We start from the raw sequence: 18,161 nt of genomic DNA, 5'->3' as shown, positions 1-18,161 counted from the left end.
GCATGAATTTAAGATCCAAAGTACTTTCCTTTTCAGCTAAGTCAGGATTGAAGGATGAGGTCTACCCTTCCCAGTCATCATATTTTAGCGGGGAATTCATGGAAAGAAGTTGGCAGAAATAAGATCCCTGCGAAGCGTGGATAGGGTGATGGCATCCAGGACTGGGTTGAGCTGGGTGGCAGCAGATCCCTCTTCTGGGACATTTGTGTGTGCTGTGCTTGCCCTCATAACTGTTCAGCAGGACACACCACTCCTGTGTGGTTTTCTCATTGCTGAGACCAAATTTCCAACGGAAACAACAGAGCAGAGGAAGGGTTTCCCTTGTTTGTGGCTTCAGAGAGTCCAGTCTGGCCAAGCTGTCTGTGTTTGGGCAAACATCATGATGGTGGCAGCATGTGAGAGAGGGGACTGCTCATCCCATGCGGACATCAAGCCGAGAAGGAAACAGAGAGCTTTTAGGAGTCATTTAAAAGCGTGTCCCTAGTGATCTGCTCCTTCCAATCAGGCTCAGTCTCTAAATGTTCCCAGAAACTCCTCCAAACAGTGACATCAGTTGGAGACTAAGTATTCAAAGCAATGGGCCTTTGCTATGGTAGGGGAGCATTTCGTGTTCAAGGCATCACTTGACGATCATACTGGCCTCCCCAGATAGCTGATCCCAAGGAGTGTGATCCTTAGTAATTCACACCAGTCACTAAGCAGGCTAGTTTGAGTGGCAAAATGTGATTTCCAGGGTGGTAGCCTCAGGGGCCTCCAGGAGGTCATTCATGGGTGTGTAGCTTTTATGAACAGGATTGATATCCTTATTAAAAAGATCCGGAGAACTACCTTGCTTCTTCCAAGATGTGCTGCACCACAAGGAGCCCCACCCATGAGGAAGCCTGGGTCCTAGGCGTTGACCCAGCCCGCACCTAGCTTGACTCCATCCTGGATCCGGCCTCTGACTTTTGAGGCCTGCCTTTCTAGTCAGCACCTCCTTTTATGCTAATTTTTTGGAGTTTTATTTATTTCATTTTGTGTGCATGGGGTTGTGGATAGTGCCTCCTGTGGAGGTTGGGGGACACCTTGTTGGTGTGGATTCTTTTCACGTTGTGTGTCCTGGGAATGGAATTCAGGTTCAGGCAGGATAGTAGGGACCAGTCAGGGTTAGCAGCAGGCACCTTTGTATGCCAAGCTGTCCCATGGGGCCCACCCTTCACAGACTTTCATCGTAGCAGCCAGAACAGACTAGATTAAGATGTTAGAGGTCTTGGTGATGTGAGAACTCAAAACCTTAGTATTTTAAAAATATAGAATGGGGATAATACTAGAATGAGACAGATACGAAATGTTGTATGCAAAACAGATTTAGTGCAAAGCTTTCTGTGAAGTAAGCATTAGGTTTCTAGACCCTGCTATTCTAGGAGACCAGAGATTTGCATCAACTTCACATCTTCCTTAGGAAGTGGGTGAGGAGGGAGCAGGAGGGAGAGGAAGTAACTGTACTACTCTCCATTTTTATTTTATGTGTCTGAGTGTTTTCCTTGCATGTGTGTGCAGTGTTGTGCACTGTGCATATGCAGGACCCCAGGAGGCCCAGGGATTCAAGGTACAAGCAATTGTGAGCCACCGTTTGGGTGCTGAAAATTGAATCCAGCTCCCATGGAAGAACAGTCGGTGCTCTTAACCACTGAGTCATCTCTCTAGCCCCACAAATGAGAGATGTGAGATTAGCTCCTTTCATAGGATATCCAAACACAATGGCATTTGTTAAGGTTCACCCATTTCTGGTTGGTCTCAGACCGAAAGGACTAATGTGAGGTAGCATTTTCAGAGTGATGTGACATGCATGTGCAAACCTACTCAGTTCAAAGAGAGGCTGAATTCACAAACATTAGATACACAGGCACACAGGTACACACAGACAGACAGACACAGAGAGACAAGACACAGCACAAACATATACACAGAGACATATACACACAGACACACACACAGACAGACACAGCACAAACATACACACAGAGACATATACACAGACACAGACACACACACACAGACACAAACACATACAGAGACACATACACACAGACACATACACACACACAGACAGACACAGAGAGACACAGAAACAAACACACACAGAGACACATACACACAGATACCTACAGAGACACAAAGACATACACATAGACACACACTCACAGAGACACAGACACACACAGAAAAAACAAACACCCTCCCATAGACACACACAGACATAGATACACACAGACACATATGCAGATACAGATACACAGAGAAACACACACACACAGGAACCCCAATATCAATCCTAGCCACTCCCTATTATCTAGTTATTTTAGTCTCTAACAAGAACTCCGAATTTGTGACAGTTACCATTATGAAATGTATTTACCTTTCCCCTTTTTGCTATGTTTGCGAATACTGTCTGTGTAAACAATTTTTTACTCTTCCCCCCTCTTTAAACTTGCTTGGGGCCAATGGTACAAGAACTTCCCAGCTGTCTGCAAGCACCCACTCCCCAGAAGACATCTAGCCTGAGACGATGGCCAGGAGCAGCCCTTTATATTATCCAGTTGCACAACACACTTCTGGAGTAAATGACGTACCCTAACTTGGGGTACATCACCAGGTTCAAGTCAGAGAGGATCCTCTGCCAGTCGATCAAAGTGCGGGTTACTGGAAGGTCCCTCCGCAGTATCTTTCTCAGGGCTTCGTTTGACAGCTCCTGCAATTCTTCTAAGACGGAAGCTTGAAACTTATTCTCTTGTTCTTCCACAAGCCTTGCAAAGCTGAGAGCCAACTGGGCTTGATTGACCACCTCCAAGCTTTCCTTCAGGTCCTTGGAGATTTCAACATGAAGGTTGACACACCTGAAGAAGTGAGCTTGCACGAAAATCCTTCCTGTTACTTGGGTTAAAAATGGGTTTACCTGGAAGATCCATTTAGATTTCCAAAGGCCATTCCAACAATCTCCATTGTCATAGCTGTGGTCTTCGATGCAAGCTATTAAGAATTCTTTAGTTTTGACTGTTTTTCTCAGCACATTGCAATTTCCATTTGGGTAGTGATCGTTCACATAAAGTTTTAGGGCACACAGAACAACAGATCTCAGGTACTCGGTCTCATTACGAATGATTCCATGGCTTTGGATGTCTCTCAGCTGATTCTGGAGCAGGTCAAACCTGAAAGAAAGTTTGCTCTGATAGTCAAAGAACCGGAAGTCACCCATCACATTGTGGTGAGACAGGAGGACCGGGTTGCCATCGATGCAGAGTGGCACACAGTATTTTTGGCAGTGCTGATGACCCGCACACTCACCCTGATGGTGCATGAGCTTCTCATCACGGATAAGCAGACAGAGATCATCAAAGGCATTCACAAATTCCCCAGGAGGAGCCTGGATTAAGAGTCTACGGATGACCTTCTCTTTTTCTTTCCTACTCAAGACGCTGAGTGACATGTCTCGTTGCAGCAGAAGCAGAGCTTCTGAAATGAATGGTGTTCACAGGGTAAGAAATCGATCCATGGGATACCTTGTCCATTCACGGTGTTAATCATTTAAGCTGTAGGTCAGTATGTCTGAGCATGGAGATGGGCAGTCAGGCAAGCTCTGTGTCTCCTGGTGAGATCACAGAGAAGCATGGAACTTCAAATGATGTCACAATGAGTACTCAGAACCAAAGAAGAAAATGATAGCCACCTGGTAGTGTGCTGCCCAGACCACCAGCTATACCAATTGTGAAGGTTTAAGAACTTGCTTCCTGACGAGTCTTCTTCGAGAGTGGTCTGTCTTTTTCTGTGTCCATTGTATGTTGTCGGTTGTCTAGAGAAGTTGCCTGGGGTTTGTAGTTGATTCTGGACAGTGTATTGTCTCTTCAGCTGTCACAGGGCACTGATCTCCACTCAGGCCCTTTAGAAGAGCAGCCCCACCCTTATGGGTCAACATTGTGATGAAAGGCTTGAGGGATTAGAAGCAAAAATAGGAAAAATAAAAAGAGATACAATGAGACCTGAGAGAGATGGCTCAGCCAGTTAACCTGCTTGCTACCAAGCTTGACAGCCAGAGTTTGATCCCCATGCCCAACATGAAGGAAGGAAAGAAAAGATCCTGCAAATTGTCCTCTGACCTCAACACATGTGCTATGGAAAGTGTGTGTGCACGCGGGCGCACGCACACACACACACACATAGAAACACAGAGTTTGTTGAAAAATGCCAGTGGGATTGGAAATTCTCAGAACATAAGAAGTCAAAGTTTTACTCAGGAACAACATCTTTCATGTTTTCTGTGTGTGCATGTGTGTGTGTGTGTGTGTGTGTTTACACGTGTGTACGCGAGCACTAATTTCAAAGAGCATAGGAAACAGATTGTGTGTTCTCTGCCTTTTCCCTAGAAAAGCTGCAGCAGTAAGAACAGCTGATGACTGTCGTAAAGAGGGGAGCTACTTCTAAGATTAAGTGACAACACCTTCGGTGGAGAGACCTCTATGGGAGGACACGTGGCACAGATCATGAAAACATGGAAACGCGACATCATGAGCACGCAGAAGCAAAATATCCATTCAGGTCTTGCTGCCCCACCCCCCTCCTGCTCTCTGTTCTTCCTCTTTGTGTGACTCTCGCTCTTCTTACAGAGTTCTGAACTCAAGTGTCTGCCATTCAAATATGAACTTTATACAGCTCTGAGCTTTTCTGGGTTTCCGTAGATCCCTGCATTTTATTATTGTTACTACTATAAGAAAATGCACTTTTCCATATTGTGTCAGTCATTAAGTTTAAGAGTTACTCATTAGTTTTAACAATCTAAATTGAAATTGAAATTGGAGAAGCTGTGTGTCACCAGTAGCTTCCATGGTTTTTTAGCTCACCCTATTATCTCATTTTAATCCATTTTTTCCAAGTTGGGGTATCCTAATTTTAAACATTATCTGTATATAATAAGTAGGCTTGATTATACTTTCTCTTTTCATATCAAGTATAAACTCATTGTAGCTTCTTTTTCTTTTGCTGTTTGTAGTTTTGAGATGAGGCTTCATGTAGTCCCAGTAACCCAGCCTGGCCTCAGATTTGTCCTATAGTCAAAGACAACCTTGCATTTCTGACCCTTCTGCCTTCACCTTTGGAGTATTGGGATTACAGCATGCACCAGCCCACCTGATTTGTGTGGCACTGCGGATTAAAGCCAGGGCCTCAAGCATGCTTAAGAGGACATTCTATCAGCTCAGCTGTACCCCCAGCCTGCATTGTGATATCTGTAACCCTTTCTAAAGGTAGTTGAACTAGTTTTGAAGCAATCCTGTACCAGGACATCTGACGGGTGTAGTAATTAAAGTAGTCATAGTCACTATTGAACACCCAGCCTATGTTTAATGATGCCCTAGGAACTTATTTCATGCTCTGCCTTCTATAAGATCAACTGTTGATTTGCTCATCTTTCTGGGATGAGAGAGGAAAGGCAGGTGGAATAAGTCTGGATTCCAGTAGCTCTCAGGATCAGACTTCCAGGAAAATAGGATGTAATAACTGTATAATGAACTTTCCAAGTGCTAACTTTATTTCTCAGGTTTTAAAAAATTGTCCCGCATTTTAATAGGATTACGTCTTTTCACATCTTATATACCTGTATTGTAATCATTACAACATTACTTTGTTGTGAATAGTATTTATTTGCTGTTGTCTGAGCACAGGACAGATGATTCATTGAAACTGGACATAAACTGTCTACTTAGGAATTTTAAAGACTTAGTAAGTGACTTTCTTTGAGAATTTCCTTAACTTCCTGTGCTTCATACGTGGTTTCTGTCAAAGATTCAGGACGAATTTAGAGGTGGAAAAATCACCGTTGAAAATGCTCACAAATTGCTTGAAAAGCTTGATATCCCATGCAACTTTGAGCATGTGAAACATATTTTTAAGGTGAGATGATACCCTCCCCCTGCTCGGTCCAGTCTATGCAGGATTTGCTATAGCGTAAGTGGGCTTTGGTAGATATTTGTAGCTTCTTTAGATAATGCACATGGACTGGAGAGATGGCTCACGGACTAAACACACTGACTGCTCTTGCCAAGGACCTGTGTTCAGTTCCCAGAATGCACATGTTGCCTCACAACTGTCTGTAACTCTGCTTCCCCCCAATACCTGCTTCTGACTTACCTGGGCTCTTTTACGTATGTGGCGAACATACGTACACTCGGGTTCATACACATGGCCCTAAATGAGCATAAAAAAATACCTATGGGAAGCCAGTATCTTAACAACAGAATAAAGTCATGGCTACTAAATTTTGAAATAATACTGGGACATTGGCTTGAAACAGTTTTCTGAGTACACAGATCTAGGATAAAGATCGACATCAGGCCTGACTGAATTAGGGTTACATGTAAAAAGTGAATGGTAGCAGGTTTTTGTTTGCTTGTTTATTTTTGCTTGCTTGTTTTTTTTTTTTTATAAAACTGGAGAGGAAAAGAACAGAAGGAGCAGAACAATGAAAACTGGCTAACAAGTTGGTTGAGGGAATGCCTGTAATCTTATTTGGGAACCCAAGGAAGGACGATCAAGAGTTCAGCCATCTAGTGAGTTTGGTGCTCGTCTAGGCTACATGAAATCTGCTTAAAAAGTTAACAGACAATAATCACAGTAACTAATTAAGTAACTGGCAAACTCTTATTAAGGCCAGAAGAAAAAGGAAGAAGGCTCAAATGAATACATTTTTTAATGAAAAAGGAGGCATTACAATTGACCCCACAGAAATAAAGAACGTCATTAGGGAATATGAACCACCACACAGCTGTAGATTGCCTGGGCTATACAGAAAATGGAGAAATACCTAAATTTACAGAGCCTACAAAACTGAATCAAAAAGAATTGTAAAACTTCAATAGACCAACAAGGAAAAACAGCAGTAATAACAAAAAAACCCTAATCATTAATTAAGTGAAATATTCAACAAAGAAAAGCCCAGGACTAAACGACTTTGTAGGTGAAGATTTAAAAGAAATCAATACTCATCCTTCTTAAATACTTCTATAAAAAGTGAGGTGAACATGACTATGTTATTTTATAAATACAGCAAAATCCAGGTATCGAACCTGAACTAGGACACCGCACACTAGCTAAGTACAAGCCATTATGTCTGATGAACACAGATGCAAAATTCCTCAACAAAATGTTTGCAAGTCAAATTTAACAACCCTCAAGGAGGGATTCTATGTCACGATCAAATGGGATCTTGCACTTACTTGCAAGGATGGTTCGATACACAGAAATGATTCTTATCCATCACGTCAAAAAATGAAGGATAAAACAAAATTATATATTCACCTTTAAAAGTTAAACTTTTTTTTTGGTTTTACGAGACAGGGTTTCTCTGTATTGTTTTGGAGGCTGTCGGTCCAGCCAGGCCTCGAATTCACAGAGATCTGCCTACCTCTGCCTCCTGAGTGCTGGGATTAAAGGCATGCGCCGCCGCCGCTGCCACCACCACCACCTGGCTCAAAAGTTAAACCTTTTTTTCAATTAAAAAAACTTAGAACTGGGGAGACAATTTAGTAGGCAAAACAGTTGACTTTAGGACCTGATTTTGAATCTTTAACTCTTGCAAGAAGCCAGACCTGGTAGCATGTGCTGTAACCCCAACACTGGGGAGGTGGACATGGGAAGATCCCCAAGGCTACCCGACTAGCCAGTCTAGTCAGTCTAGCTCCTGGTTTCAGGAAGAGTCCCTGTCTCAAAAACAATGTGGCGACGTGACTGAGAAAGACACCTCATGTTGAACCCTGCTTTCATGTGCAGATGTACTCATACATACATAAGCACGTACTCTCATACACATGAACATGCAGGCATACATGCACACACACACACACTGTCAAGGAAAAGATGTAGGTATTTATACAACAAAGTCTGTAAATGAAAAATCAACATAGTGACAAAAGCAAAAGAACAGAAACAAAACACTGAAAAATGAAACCAAAACAAAAACCTATAAATAAATAAATGAAAAGACCATCTGTAGGTAGAGATCTCACTTACCTGCAGCACTCACCATGTCCATTTGGGTGTGGTCACAGGTAAGTGGGGTGGGGAGAAGCAGGGATAAAGATCAAAGAAGGAGGGTTCGCACTCTTTCTTAGGGCTGCAGTCAAGGTCGGAGACCAGCAGAGCACTGACCTCATTTCTCATCTTCTCATGTAAGTGACTTCTTTCTCTCTAATAAAGTATCTTACACCCCTCTTCCTGGTACACTTGGTGTGGTTTGTTCTCCATCTTCACCTTCCAACTCTTAAGACGTTTCTTTGTGATCTGGAACAAGCAAAGGTTCCCACCTCAACTATTCTAAGACTCTGCAAGAAAGACACACTAGCCAGGGAAGCTAGTGAAGACGCAGAAATCAAATGTGGAATGGCTGAAGTAAAATTGTCTCTGGTCACAGATGATCTTATGTCGAAAAAGTCCTTATAACTGACTCTGCCAAAAAAATCTATCTACATGAATAAATCCAGCAAAGGGCAGGACGCATAATCATCTATAACAATCATTGCATTTCTACTCAACAGCATCAAATCACTCCAGAAGAAACCAAGAAAACAATTTCATTTCTATTAATACCAAATTGAATAAAGCACCTAAGAATTAATTTATCTCAGGAGATAAAACACTTGTTCAGGACTATGAAACTTGAACAAAAGAAAATTTAAACTATAGAAATAAATTGAAACATTTTATGTTGATGTGCTCATTTTGACAAAGACAATCTACAAATTCAGTGCAGTTTCTCTCTCTCCAAAAAGTGAGAAAAAACCTTCCGATTCTTATTGGACTAAAGAAGACCTTGTATAACCAAAATACCTTGAGATAGAGCAAATCTGTAAGAGGCATACAAGCAAATGAGACAAAAGGGAGCACACCCAGTGGCAGAAGGAGAGTTTCCTCAGTGAGCAACATAGGGAAGCCTGGATATCCTTATGGACTCAGAGGCTGCACACTAAGTCCATGAAAAAACACATTACAGATGTAAATGTCAGACTGCAAACCAGAAAACTCCTGGAAGTCAACTTAGGAAAAAAATTCCCTTGGCATCAGCTTTCATAGTGGTTTCTAGAACAAACACACAGGAAATAAAGACAAAGAAGATGGAATTACACTCAGTTAATGGCTTTGGCATAACAACAGATGTGGAAAGCCAAGATAGCAACCTACAGAGTAAGAGGATATAGTTATGGACTAAATATTCGATAAGGGGTTAATATCCAAAACATATAAAGAAGTTACAAAATGCAGTAGAGGACAAAAGTAATGACACTTAAAAATAAGCAAATGTATGGACATTATTAAAAGTATGCAAACAGCCAACAGATATCTCAAAAGTACATATCACCACTAGCCATTAGGGAAATGCATTGCAACCCACAGGGACATGCAGAGCAAACCACAGGCGATGTCACCCACAGCTGATGGAATGGAAGTGCATGTATTATAGCAAGTGTTTGTAAGACATACTGTACTGTATTCATGGACATGCAAATCATTGCAACCATTGTGGAAAATATGGAGAGGCCCCCAAAACTTAAATATAGAAGTATCTGTGTGATACGGCTACATTCCCAAGAAGACTGTAAACAAGCTCTGAGTTTGCCCTGAATGCACATGCTTACTGCAGAATATGTATAGCCAAGGCATTGGAAGCAGCCAAAGTGTTCATCTATGTAATAATGGGTAAAGAAAACATGGCATATCCATAACATGGGATATTATGCACCCTGGACAAAGAAAGGCTTTTTCCTATTCACAATAACATGAATAAGCCCATTAGAGGAATGGGGTGCAAGAAGCCAGACAAAGAGATAAAATACTTGAGGATACCATTGATGTGAGGGATCTGAGATGCTTAAGTTTTTGGGAGCAAAGGGTAGAATGGGGGTGGGGAGGGACCAGTGTGGTAGGCAGCAGGCTAGTGTTAGTCAAAGTGTGCAGCTTCAGTTTACAATGGGAAAAGATCCTTGAGGTGGGCTTATGGGAGAATGTGAAATGGAATTACAGCCATCGAATTTGATGAGTAGATCTTATGTTGACTGTTTTTGTTACTCTCTGTGTCTTTGTGTGTGTGTGTGTGTGTGTGTATGTGTGTGTGTGTGTGTAACACATATGCACAGTAGAAGAACACCGTTGAATCAGATGAACATGCATGCGGTGTTCAGCATACTCTATTGTTTTATAGTTATCCCTTAATTCTTTAAGTTAATATTTTAAATGTGTCAACTTTAAAAAAAGTTTACTTTTTTACATTTTGTGTGTGTGTGTGTGTACACAGATGTGTGCACACGTGCCACAGTGTGCATGTGATGATGAGAAAAATGCCTTGAGGGTCAGTTTTGTTATTCTATTATACGGGTCCTGGGGACTGAACTCAGGGGGTGAGACTTGGTGGCAAGCTCTTTTACCTTCTCAACCATCTCAGTGGCTCCAAGTATGTAAAACGTTGATATGTCATTATGACCCAGCAATATAATTTAAAGAATGAGTAGCCTGAAGAAATATTCTTATTTCACTTACTCCAAGAGAGAAACTCTACTGAGATTTTGTTTAAAAAACTAGCAAGGAAGATTCTGGCTTGATTCCATTAGAAAGCAGCAGAGGGGATGATCCTGAAAACAACAAGACGAAATTTTACTTGAATTTTGTCCTAGAAAGCTGACAATTTTCTTTTTGAGAGTTAGAGAAAAAACAAACAACAACAACAAACACAAAAAACAGGTTAGATTGGCCAATCTACATCGCTGGGGATTCTGAGCCTCCAAATAATATTGCTTTAGACGTGAGGAATCAGCTCATGTCTAAATCCACACCTGAAGAACACAAAATTCCCCACAAGAGTTAAGCACATAGGGTTTTCTATCTAATAATATCTCCTAAGAGGGAGAAAGTCATGTTCTTACTGATTTAGCAGACTTCACGTGCAACAAATGTGGATGCAGCAGTGTATTAAAACGTCAAGTGTGAGCTGGTGTAAATGCTATCCACGCATCATTACATTGCTTTGGAATTTCTTTCAGTCACAGGTGATCTGAACCGGGATTAGGTGAAGCACGCACCACATCCAAAGCACTTTATAGAATGTTCAACAGTTGTCAAAGTATGGAAACGTGTCACTGAGAAATTTTATTGTTCGGACATGGGCAGGTCTACGTGTTTATTTTGTTAGGCGGAATAGTTTTGGTGTAACTGTGACAACAATGTTCATAGAAATTGGGGCAGTGGAGACATCTCACTGGTGACAGCCCTTGCTTCTGATGCCTTGAGTTCTCTTCCCGAAGCCCTGATTGTGGTAGGAGAGAACTGAATCCTGCAAGTTGTCCTCTGACTCTCATGCACTTATCTACCTATGTAAATACATGAATACAGCTTTTAAAAAAATTAGAGCCATAGTATGCTTAGAATACATTAAAAAGTTACAAAATGAACCCATGGCATTGAGAACTTTAGAAACAGCAGTGATGACTGTGGTAAGCTTACCTATGAAAGCCTACTTTGTTGTATCAGGCTAAACTGATATCCAAAGGTTGATTGAAAAAAAAAAAGGTAAGAAATGTAAATTGGGTGGGTGAATCTTATCTATGTCTTCAGATCAATCATCTAGACCATTCAAGTCTTTCAGGCATATGCATGTGTGTATGATGTGCATACATGCATGTATATATGTTTGCATGTGTGGACATGCATGTAAGTAGTCAGAGGTTGTCACCAATTTATTTACCTAGGCGGCATCCCTCACTGAACTTGAGCTTGCAGATTCTATGAGGTTAACTCATCAGCTTGCCTCGAGGAACCCTTCTCTGCTTCCTCAGAGTTGGGAATGTAAGTGGGCTGTCATCCTCTCCCCGCTTTCTGAGTGGGTGCTGGCTCTCTGAATCCCAGTCCTCATCCTTGCTCATCAAGAGCTTTGTCTATCGCGCCATCTCTCCAGTTCAGGGCATCCAACTCTCATTGAACTCTAATTACTAAATCTTCCTTTCACAGGGGTGCACTTTTTGTTGAAATAAATCTAATGAAACAAAGCTGACTTGAGTGACTAAAATCTGGCAGTATCTCAAGCAATAGAGATTTTAGGCTTAGCTACTGGTTTTGCAAACCAAAACCTTTCCTAAACAAATTTCTTAGTCTGTGAATGGGGGATATTAATGCCAGAGGATTGCTCTAAATCATAAAAAGACATTATTTATGAATATGCCTTAGTAAGCTGTGAATGAAGTTGCATTAGGAACTATTCAAAATATATTGATTTCCTAAGAAACTGACATAGATTATGACATAAATTTAATTTTTTACAAGGTGACTTTTTATTATAAATTTGGGTAAAAATCATATAAGTTTATGATCTTGGCAACGTATTCTGAAGATCTTTCTACAAGATAAATTATTGAGTCATGGCTTGAGCATTAATCCATTAAAGTTTTTTTTATTATACCTTTATAGTAAGATTTATTGCTTTGTCTTACAATGGTCTTTAATTTATAGCATTATAATATTTTATAAGCAATATTGCATATACCTTCCATACACACATCTAGTATTTGGTTATACCTATGCTTGTGAGCCAAGTATGAAATTGCATCCTTTTAAATTTCTAGAATTTGTTACCACAGGGCTTAGGTCTTCATAGTCTCTAGGCAATTAGCAACGACTGATAAATATGTCGGTATCTTAGAAAGTCTGCACTGTGGGGAAGGAGGGAGGCACCATCTCTCAGGAGAGAAAGGAATACTGAACTTCCTGTGATGAATGTCTCAGAAGACCTGGGACTTGAGACAAAGAAGACTAGAGGATGTGGAGCTGGCCTTCTTCAAAGACCAAAGAACAAGAAGCTTCTGTGTGTACAGAATGCACAGCAGGAGGGTTTGGTGAATAAAAAGGAGTCACATGTGCCTGGAGGACATCTGGAGGGGGTTGGGGAGAAAAGCGATTTAGGACCAGAGGTGAAAAGTTTTTCTTTCTTGTCTCTGTTTTTCTCATCCTTCCCTTCCCTTTATTTATCCTCTTTTCTTTCCTTGCCTTCAATCCCCTCCTCCTTTTCTTCCCTTTAGGTCTCCTCATCTCCCCTCCCCCTCCCTTCCTCTTCTCTCCCTCCCTCCCTCCTTCCCTGTCTTCCTCCTTCTTTCCTTCCTTCCTTCCTTCCTTCCTTCCTTCCTTCCTTCCTTCCTTCCTTCCTTCCTTCAGTCCTTTTTTTCTATTCTTTTGAGATACGGTTTCTCTATGTAACCTGGCTGTCATGGAACTAGCTTAGTGTAGACCACACTGGCCTTGAACTCCCGGAGATCTGACTGCCTCTGACTCCCGAGTGCTGGGATTAAAGGTGTGTACCACTGCTACCGCCACCACTAACTCCACCACCACGGAGTTTTTAAATGAATGTTTTCTAACATTCATTTCCTTCTCCCCCTCTCTCCTCTCCTCTTCGACAGAGTTTGATGTGGCCCAGGCAAGCCTCAGACTCTTGTGCAGCTGAGCATGAACTTGAACTCTATATCGGCCTGCCTCTTCATCCCAAATGCTAATAGTATAGGCATGAGTCACCACACCTGGCTTGATAGTGGAGCTCTGAGAGGGTGGACCTCAGAATTTAAATTTCCTTTGGTAGACAGTTGATAGCCATAAAGATTTTGACTAGGAAAATAACAAATGCATAAATAATATGGAAGCCATACAGAATTGACTGGGAATTAGAAGCTGGATAGAGGTAGCCTCTTTCACTCTGCCTAGCTGACCTCCGTTTTATGGCTTTTGATCTTTCTGTTCCTTCACTGATAATTCTCTTCCGTTACATTCTTGAGTAGATGACAGATGAATCCTTTATATGCCTTCCATGATCCACTGTAACAAGGTTTACACACACTCCTGTCTGCCCAGCATTTTATTTTCCCCTCTTTGTTACTAGTCTGTGTGTTGGTAGATGGCTGGTGAGATGGCTCACTGAATAAAGGCCCTTGTCGCCAAGACTGATAATCTGGGTTCCCTTTTATGTCCTACAAGAATCCGCTGTTGAGGCTTGTCTTTTGATTTCTACATGTATACCACGACACGTGTGTTCCCAGATGCACACAAAAATGAATGTACGAACCTACTGTTAATTCATAGAAATCCATGGTAAATCTAAAACTTTTGCATGAATGATAATTCTGCATACCTGCAGTGAAGAACTCTTCAAAATAACAAGAATGTAAGACGCAAACTCATTAACTGAGGCAAATCTAGGAAATGGATGTCTGATGCCTCCAGGGAACAGATATGGGATATAGCGACGATTCTACAGTGATGTACACATCAGGAGACTCCAGCCAGTTAAGAAGACAAAGGATGGCATCATACACTGAGACAACAGCTTCTACCACACAGGGGTATCATGGTGTCTATGCCATGTAAACAGTGACTGATTCAGGGCACCTGCTGTGTGACATACAAGGATGCAGAGCCTGCCTCTCCATCTTCAGAGGCCTATGGCAACACATGTATAATACATGTAAGGGTGTCTTGAAGACAAGGGCAATAGAGGTCATTTAGGGGATGGGTGAAACAATCAGATTTTCCTCTTAGGGAATTTATTTGTGCATATGTGTTAATGTGCTATTAGTTTGAGCAATGGAATGTGTTGTTCTTTCTACTTATGTCTGTATGATTTAAGGATTAGACGTGTACATTGTTGGGACTGGGGACAGTTTATTTACAGGGGCTATACTAATACAGCTATACTAAAAGTTTTAGCTCTTCTGTGTCTCAGCCTTAGGCTTCAGTCATCTTCTTCCTGTTTCTCCTGATCATTACTTCCAAACTGCGTTCCTTTTCCGTTTTCATTAGCTATGCCCCCATTCAATGCTACCATCAGAATTATCTTTTGTAGCTTTTGTTTTTGGGTTTTTGGTTAATTTGTGAGCCACAATTACCTTTTGGTATTGATTAGTTGGAACAATTATGTAGATTTGTGAGGTTTTATTTGGTCTTTGCTCCAACTTCTTATCATAGCAAAAGGCAGCTTTACTTATTTGGAAAACACACACCTAAAATCAAGTCAGCAGAGAATATTTAAGATGGCCATGTTTGTATCTAGGTTGAATGTAACAAAACTCATGTTTCTCAGTAGGTAGCACACATGTTATTTCCTACTGTTATTCGGGAAGTCTAGGAATTTTGATTTATAACATCAAGTGTGGCAAGAACTATCTGAGTTACAGATCCACTTTGAGTTTAACTGACTTTCAATTAAGATTTTCAGTGAGGAACTGAGTGGCTTGGGAACTATAACAAAATTATTGTAATTCTACAACATTCACTGTGAAGGACCTCAAGAATTTAAAACTGGTAATTGGAGCCATGTTAGTTGACCAAGTGACAAAACTTACACTTTTGAGCTTGTTTATTGTAATTTCATGTGCTTCCTCCTGATGTACCCCAGGAGTTCTACAATGTTGTATAATTCACAGGAAAAAGTTCAAAAGGTGAGACACAGCTTGGCTGGAGGATGTGAGGGAACAGACATAGATAATACATGACAAGTCACCTCTATTCAGTTTACCATTTGGCATATATTTCCAATTCCCACGGCAGTTTGATGGCATAGGTGGGACTATCTGTTCCTGTTTTTCAGATAAGAATGGGAAAGCCAGAGAGAGAGAGAGTGTACTTTGTATGTCCAGACTACCACCCCACTTTGGGGATTGAAAGCCACTGTCATCCCTGTAAACATTTACCTCAACCTGATGGCCCTCCAACCTGGGGTTCTTTGTATTCAAGGTGTTCACAGGGTAATGAGGGTGCCAATACACTTTCTAAGAAAATCCTCTTTGGAATCACAACTACTCAGGTGAATTTTCTGTTACCTAAGAAGGTTTTCTTTCATTTGCTTGCAGTCTGATAATTCTGTTCCTAAGATTACAATCTTTGCAAGCTCAAGTCTTTCCGTATTCTTCCAGTGTTTTGCTGATAACTGTTTTCATCGTGTGCCCACTATTTCCTGCTTGAGCTGCATTTTCTGAGGTTTTCCATGCCTTCCAATTGTTAATAAACAATTAACCAGACCACCTCCCCTTCTTTATTTTATTTTAATTAGCATTGTGAGGCAGAGTCTCATGTCATCCGATCTGGCCTTGAAGTTGCTACGTAGTGAAGCATGACCTTCAACTTCTGACCCTCCTGCTCTCACATGCATGTGCCGCCGTTATGGAGATGCACCACTACGTCAAATTTGTGTGGTGCTGGGAATCAAATTCATAGCCTCATACGTGTATGTGAATGCCCTCAAGCTGGACTGATTTCCAGCTCGTTTTTCTGATCTCTACTTTGGTCAGGCAATTTTCTGATGCAGGACCTCATAGTGCTTTTGTTACTTTAAAAGCCTGAGCCCAGCCGGAATCCTTGTCCTTTATCTCCTAGAGTTTAAATATAAATTTTCTATAACTGCCAGATGAATCTACCCTTACTTGGTAGAACCCATCTTGTTTGGCCCTATAGGTCTGAGACTTCTTTTCAAGGCGCTCCCTAATGACCACAGTTGCTATAGTCTACCGTGATCTTGCATGTATCTGACGTGTATGATCCAGGCTATGAATCAGAAGCACACAATCACAACCTGAATTTAGAAAGGAACTGGAGTGGAATGGAGTACACAAAGGAAATACATAATTGAAAAACATCTTAAAACCCTTATCTTCCCCCACACCCATTTCTACCTTCTCCTCACTTAGCCAGCTCCTAACCTCTTCCTGACTTTGGCATCACTCCACACAGGTTAATGCATTTTATCTTCAATAAGGATCCAACATAGTGTTTAATTTCTAAGGATTACCATATAGTATGTGAATATGATGACATTTACTTTGTACTTTTTCGATTCTTCCACTGTGAGCCCACCAGTCATTTTTTTTAGTAGGAAAATGATAGACAGAAACAAGGGAAAATCACCATAGAAGAATTTAGAGCTGTTTATCGGAGTATTGCACACAGAGAAGAAATTATTGAGATTTTCAACACATATTCTGAGAACCGGAAGATTCTTTCTGAAAAAAGCCTGACTGAGTTTTTAACACGAGAGCAGTATGAACTGGAGGAAAATGATTCTCTTTCAACTGAGATCATCCAGAAGTATGAGCCTATTGACGAAGGTGAGCTCTGTTCACAGTCAAAACCTATCATATGTAAAGTGCTTTGGTAAGTTATGATTTTTATCAAATGAAAATTTTGGGGGTTGTTGAGCTTGTAGGAAGCATACATTTTGATTTTGTTTGTCATGGGATATATATATATATATGTATATATATGTAAATAAAATTTGTTAAGCTCTAATGTACAATAATGACATCCATCTCTACTCTGTTGGTTAGACCACTTCTTTTAACTGAATTTCTAAGAGTTCAGATCTTCTACTGTGAAAACAAGATGATACCTGTGCCTATAAAGAAAAGTATCTTGAAGGTCAAATAAGATGCTTCAGCTGTTGAAGAAGCTTGCTGCCAAGCCTAGTGACCAACGTTTGACCCCAAGAACCCACATAGTGGGAGGAGAGAATGAACCTGTGCACGGTTGTCTCAGGCTCTCACATTTGTACCACAGCACAAATGTACACACCATACACATGTGCAAACATGTGTGCATGTACACACCCATACACTTGTGCAAACTCATGTACATGTACACACACATACACACGTGCAAACTCATGTACATGTACACACATGTGCAAACACATGTACATGTACACACATACACATGCAAATTCATATACATGTACACACACACATGTAAACTCATGTATGTGTACACACCCATACACATGTGTCAACACGTGTGCATGTACACACCCATACACTTGTGCAAACTCATGTGCATGTACACACATACACATGTGCAAACACATGTACATGTACACACATACACATGTGCAAACACATGTACATGTATACACACATACACATGTGCAAACACATGTACATGTACACATATACACATGTGCAAACACATGTACATGTACACACATATACATGTGCAAACACATGTACATGTACACACACATACAGAAACACATAGTCGAAAGTAATATATTCATACACACACATATCTTAAAGGTGTCTTAATCTCATGAGTATGATGAACACAAAAGTAAAACACAAATG

General features: G+C 41.0%; 2 protein-coding genes across 2 annotated transcripts in view; one reads left to right on the top strand and one right to left on the bottom strand.

The window, feature by feature from the left end:
• Nucleotides 1-2,551: 2,551 nt before the first annotated feature.
• Capza3 (capping actin protein of muscle Z-line subunit alpha 3) lies at nucleotides 2,552-3,636 on the bottom strand. The gene has a single exon (XM_005072908.3). It carries the CDS (start codon nucleotides 3,464-3,466, stop codon nucleotides 2,567-2,569), a length of 900 nt encoding a protein of 299 aa, XP_005072965.1. The 5' UTR covers nucleotides 3,467-3,636; the 3' UTR covers nucleotides 2,552-2,566.
• A 2,163-nt stretch (nucleotides 3,637-5,799) lies between these two features.
• Nucleotides 5,800-18,161, top strand: part of Plcz1 (phospholipase C zeta 1) — a gene marked incomplete at its 5' end in the record, with an annotated part of 42,389 nt that continues 30,027 nt past the window's right edge. Inside the window, 2 exon segments of the mRNA NM_001281643.1 lie at nucleotides 5,800-5,922; nucleotides 16,922-17,153. Coding sequence (NP_001268572.1) covers nucleotides 5,800-5,922; nucleotides 16,922-17,153 — 355 coding nt within the window.

This window comes from Mesocricetus auratus, unplaced genomic scaffold (assembly GCF_017639785.1).
Source record: "Mesocricetus auratus isolate SY011 unplaced genomic scaffold, BCM_Maur_2.0 Super-Scaffold_100001, whole genome shotgun sequence".
Classification (NCBI taxonomy): Eukaryota; Metazoa; Chordata; class Mammalia; order Rodentia; family Cricetidae; genus Mesocricetus; species Mesocricetus auratus.
The sequence above is the reverse complement of the archived record's forward strand: the minus strand, read 5'-3'. Positions and strand labels throughout refer to the sequence as shown.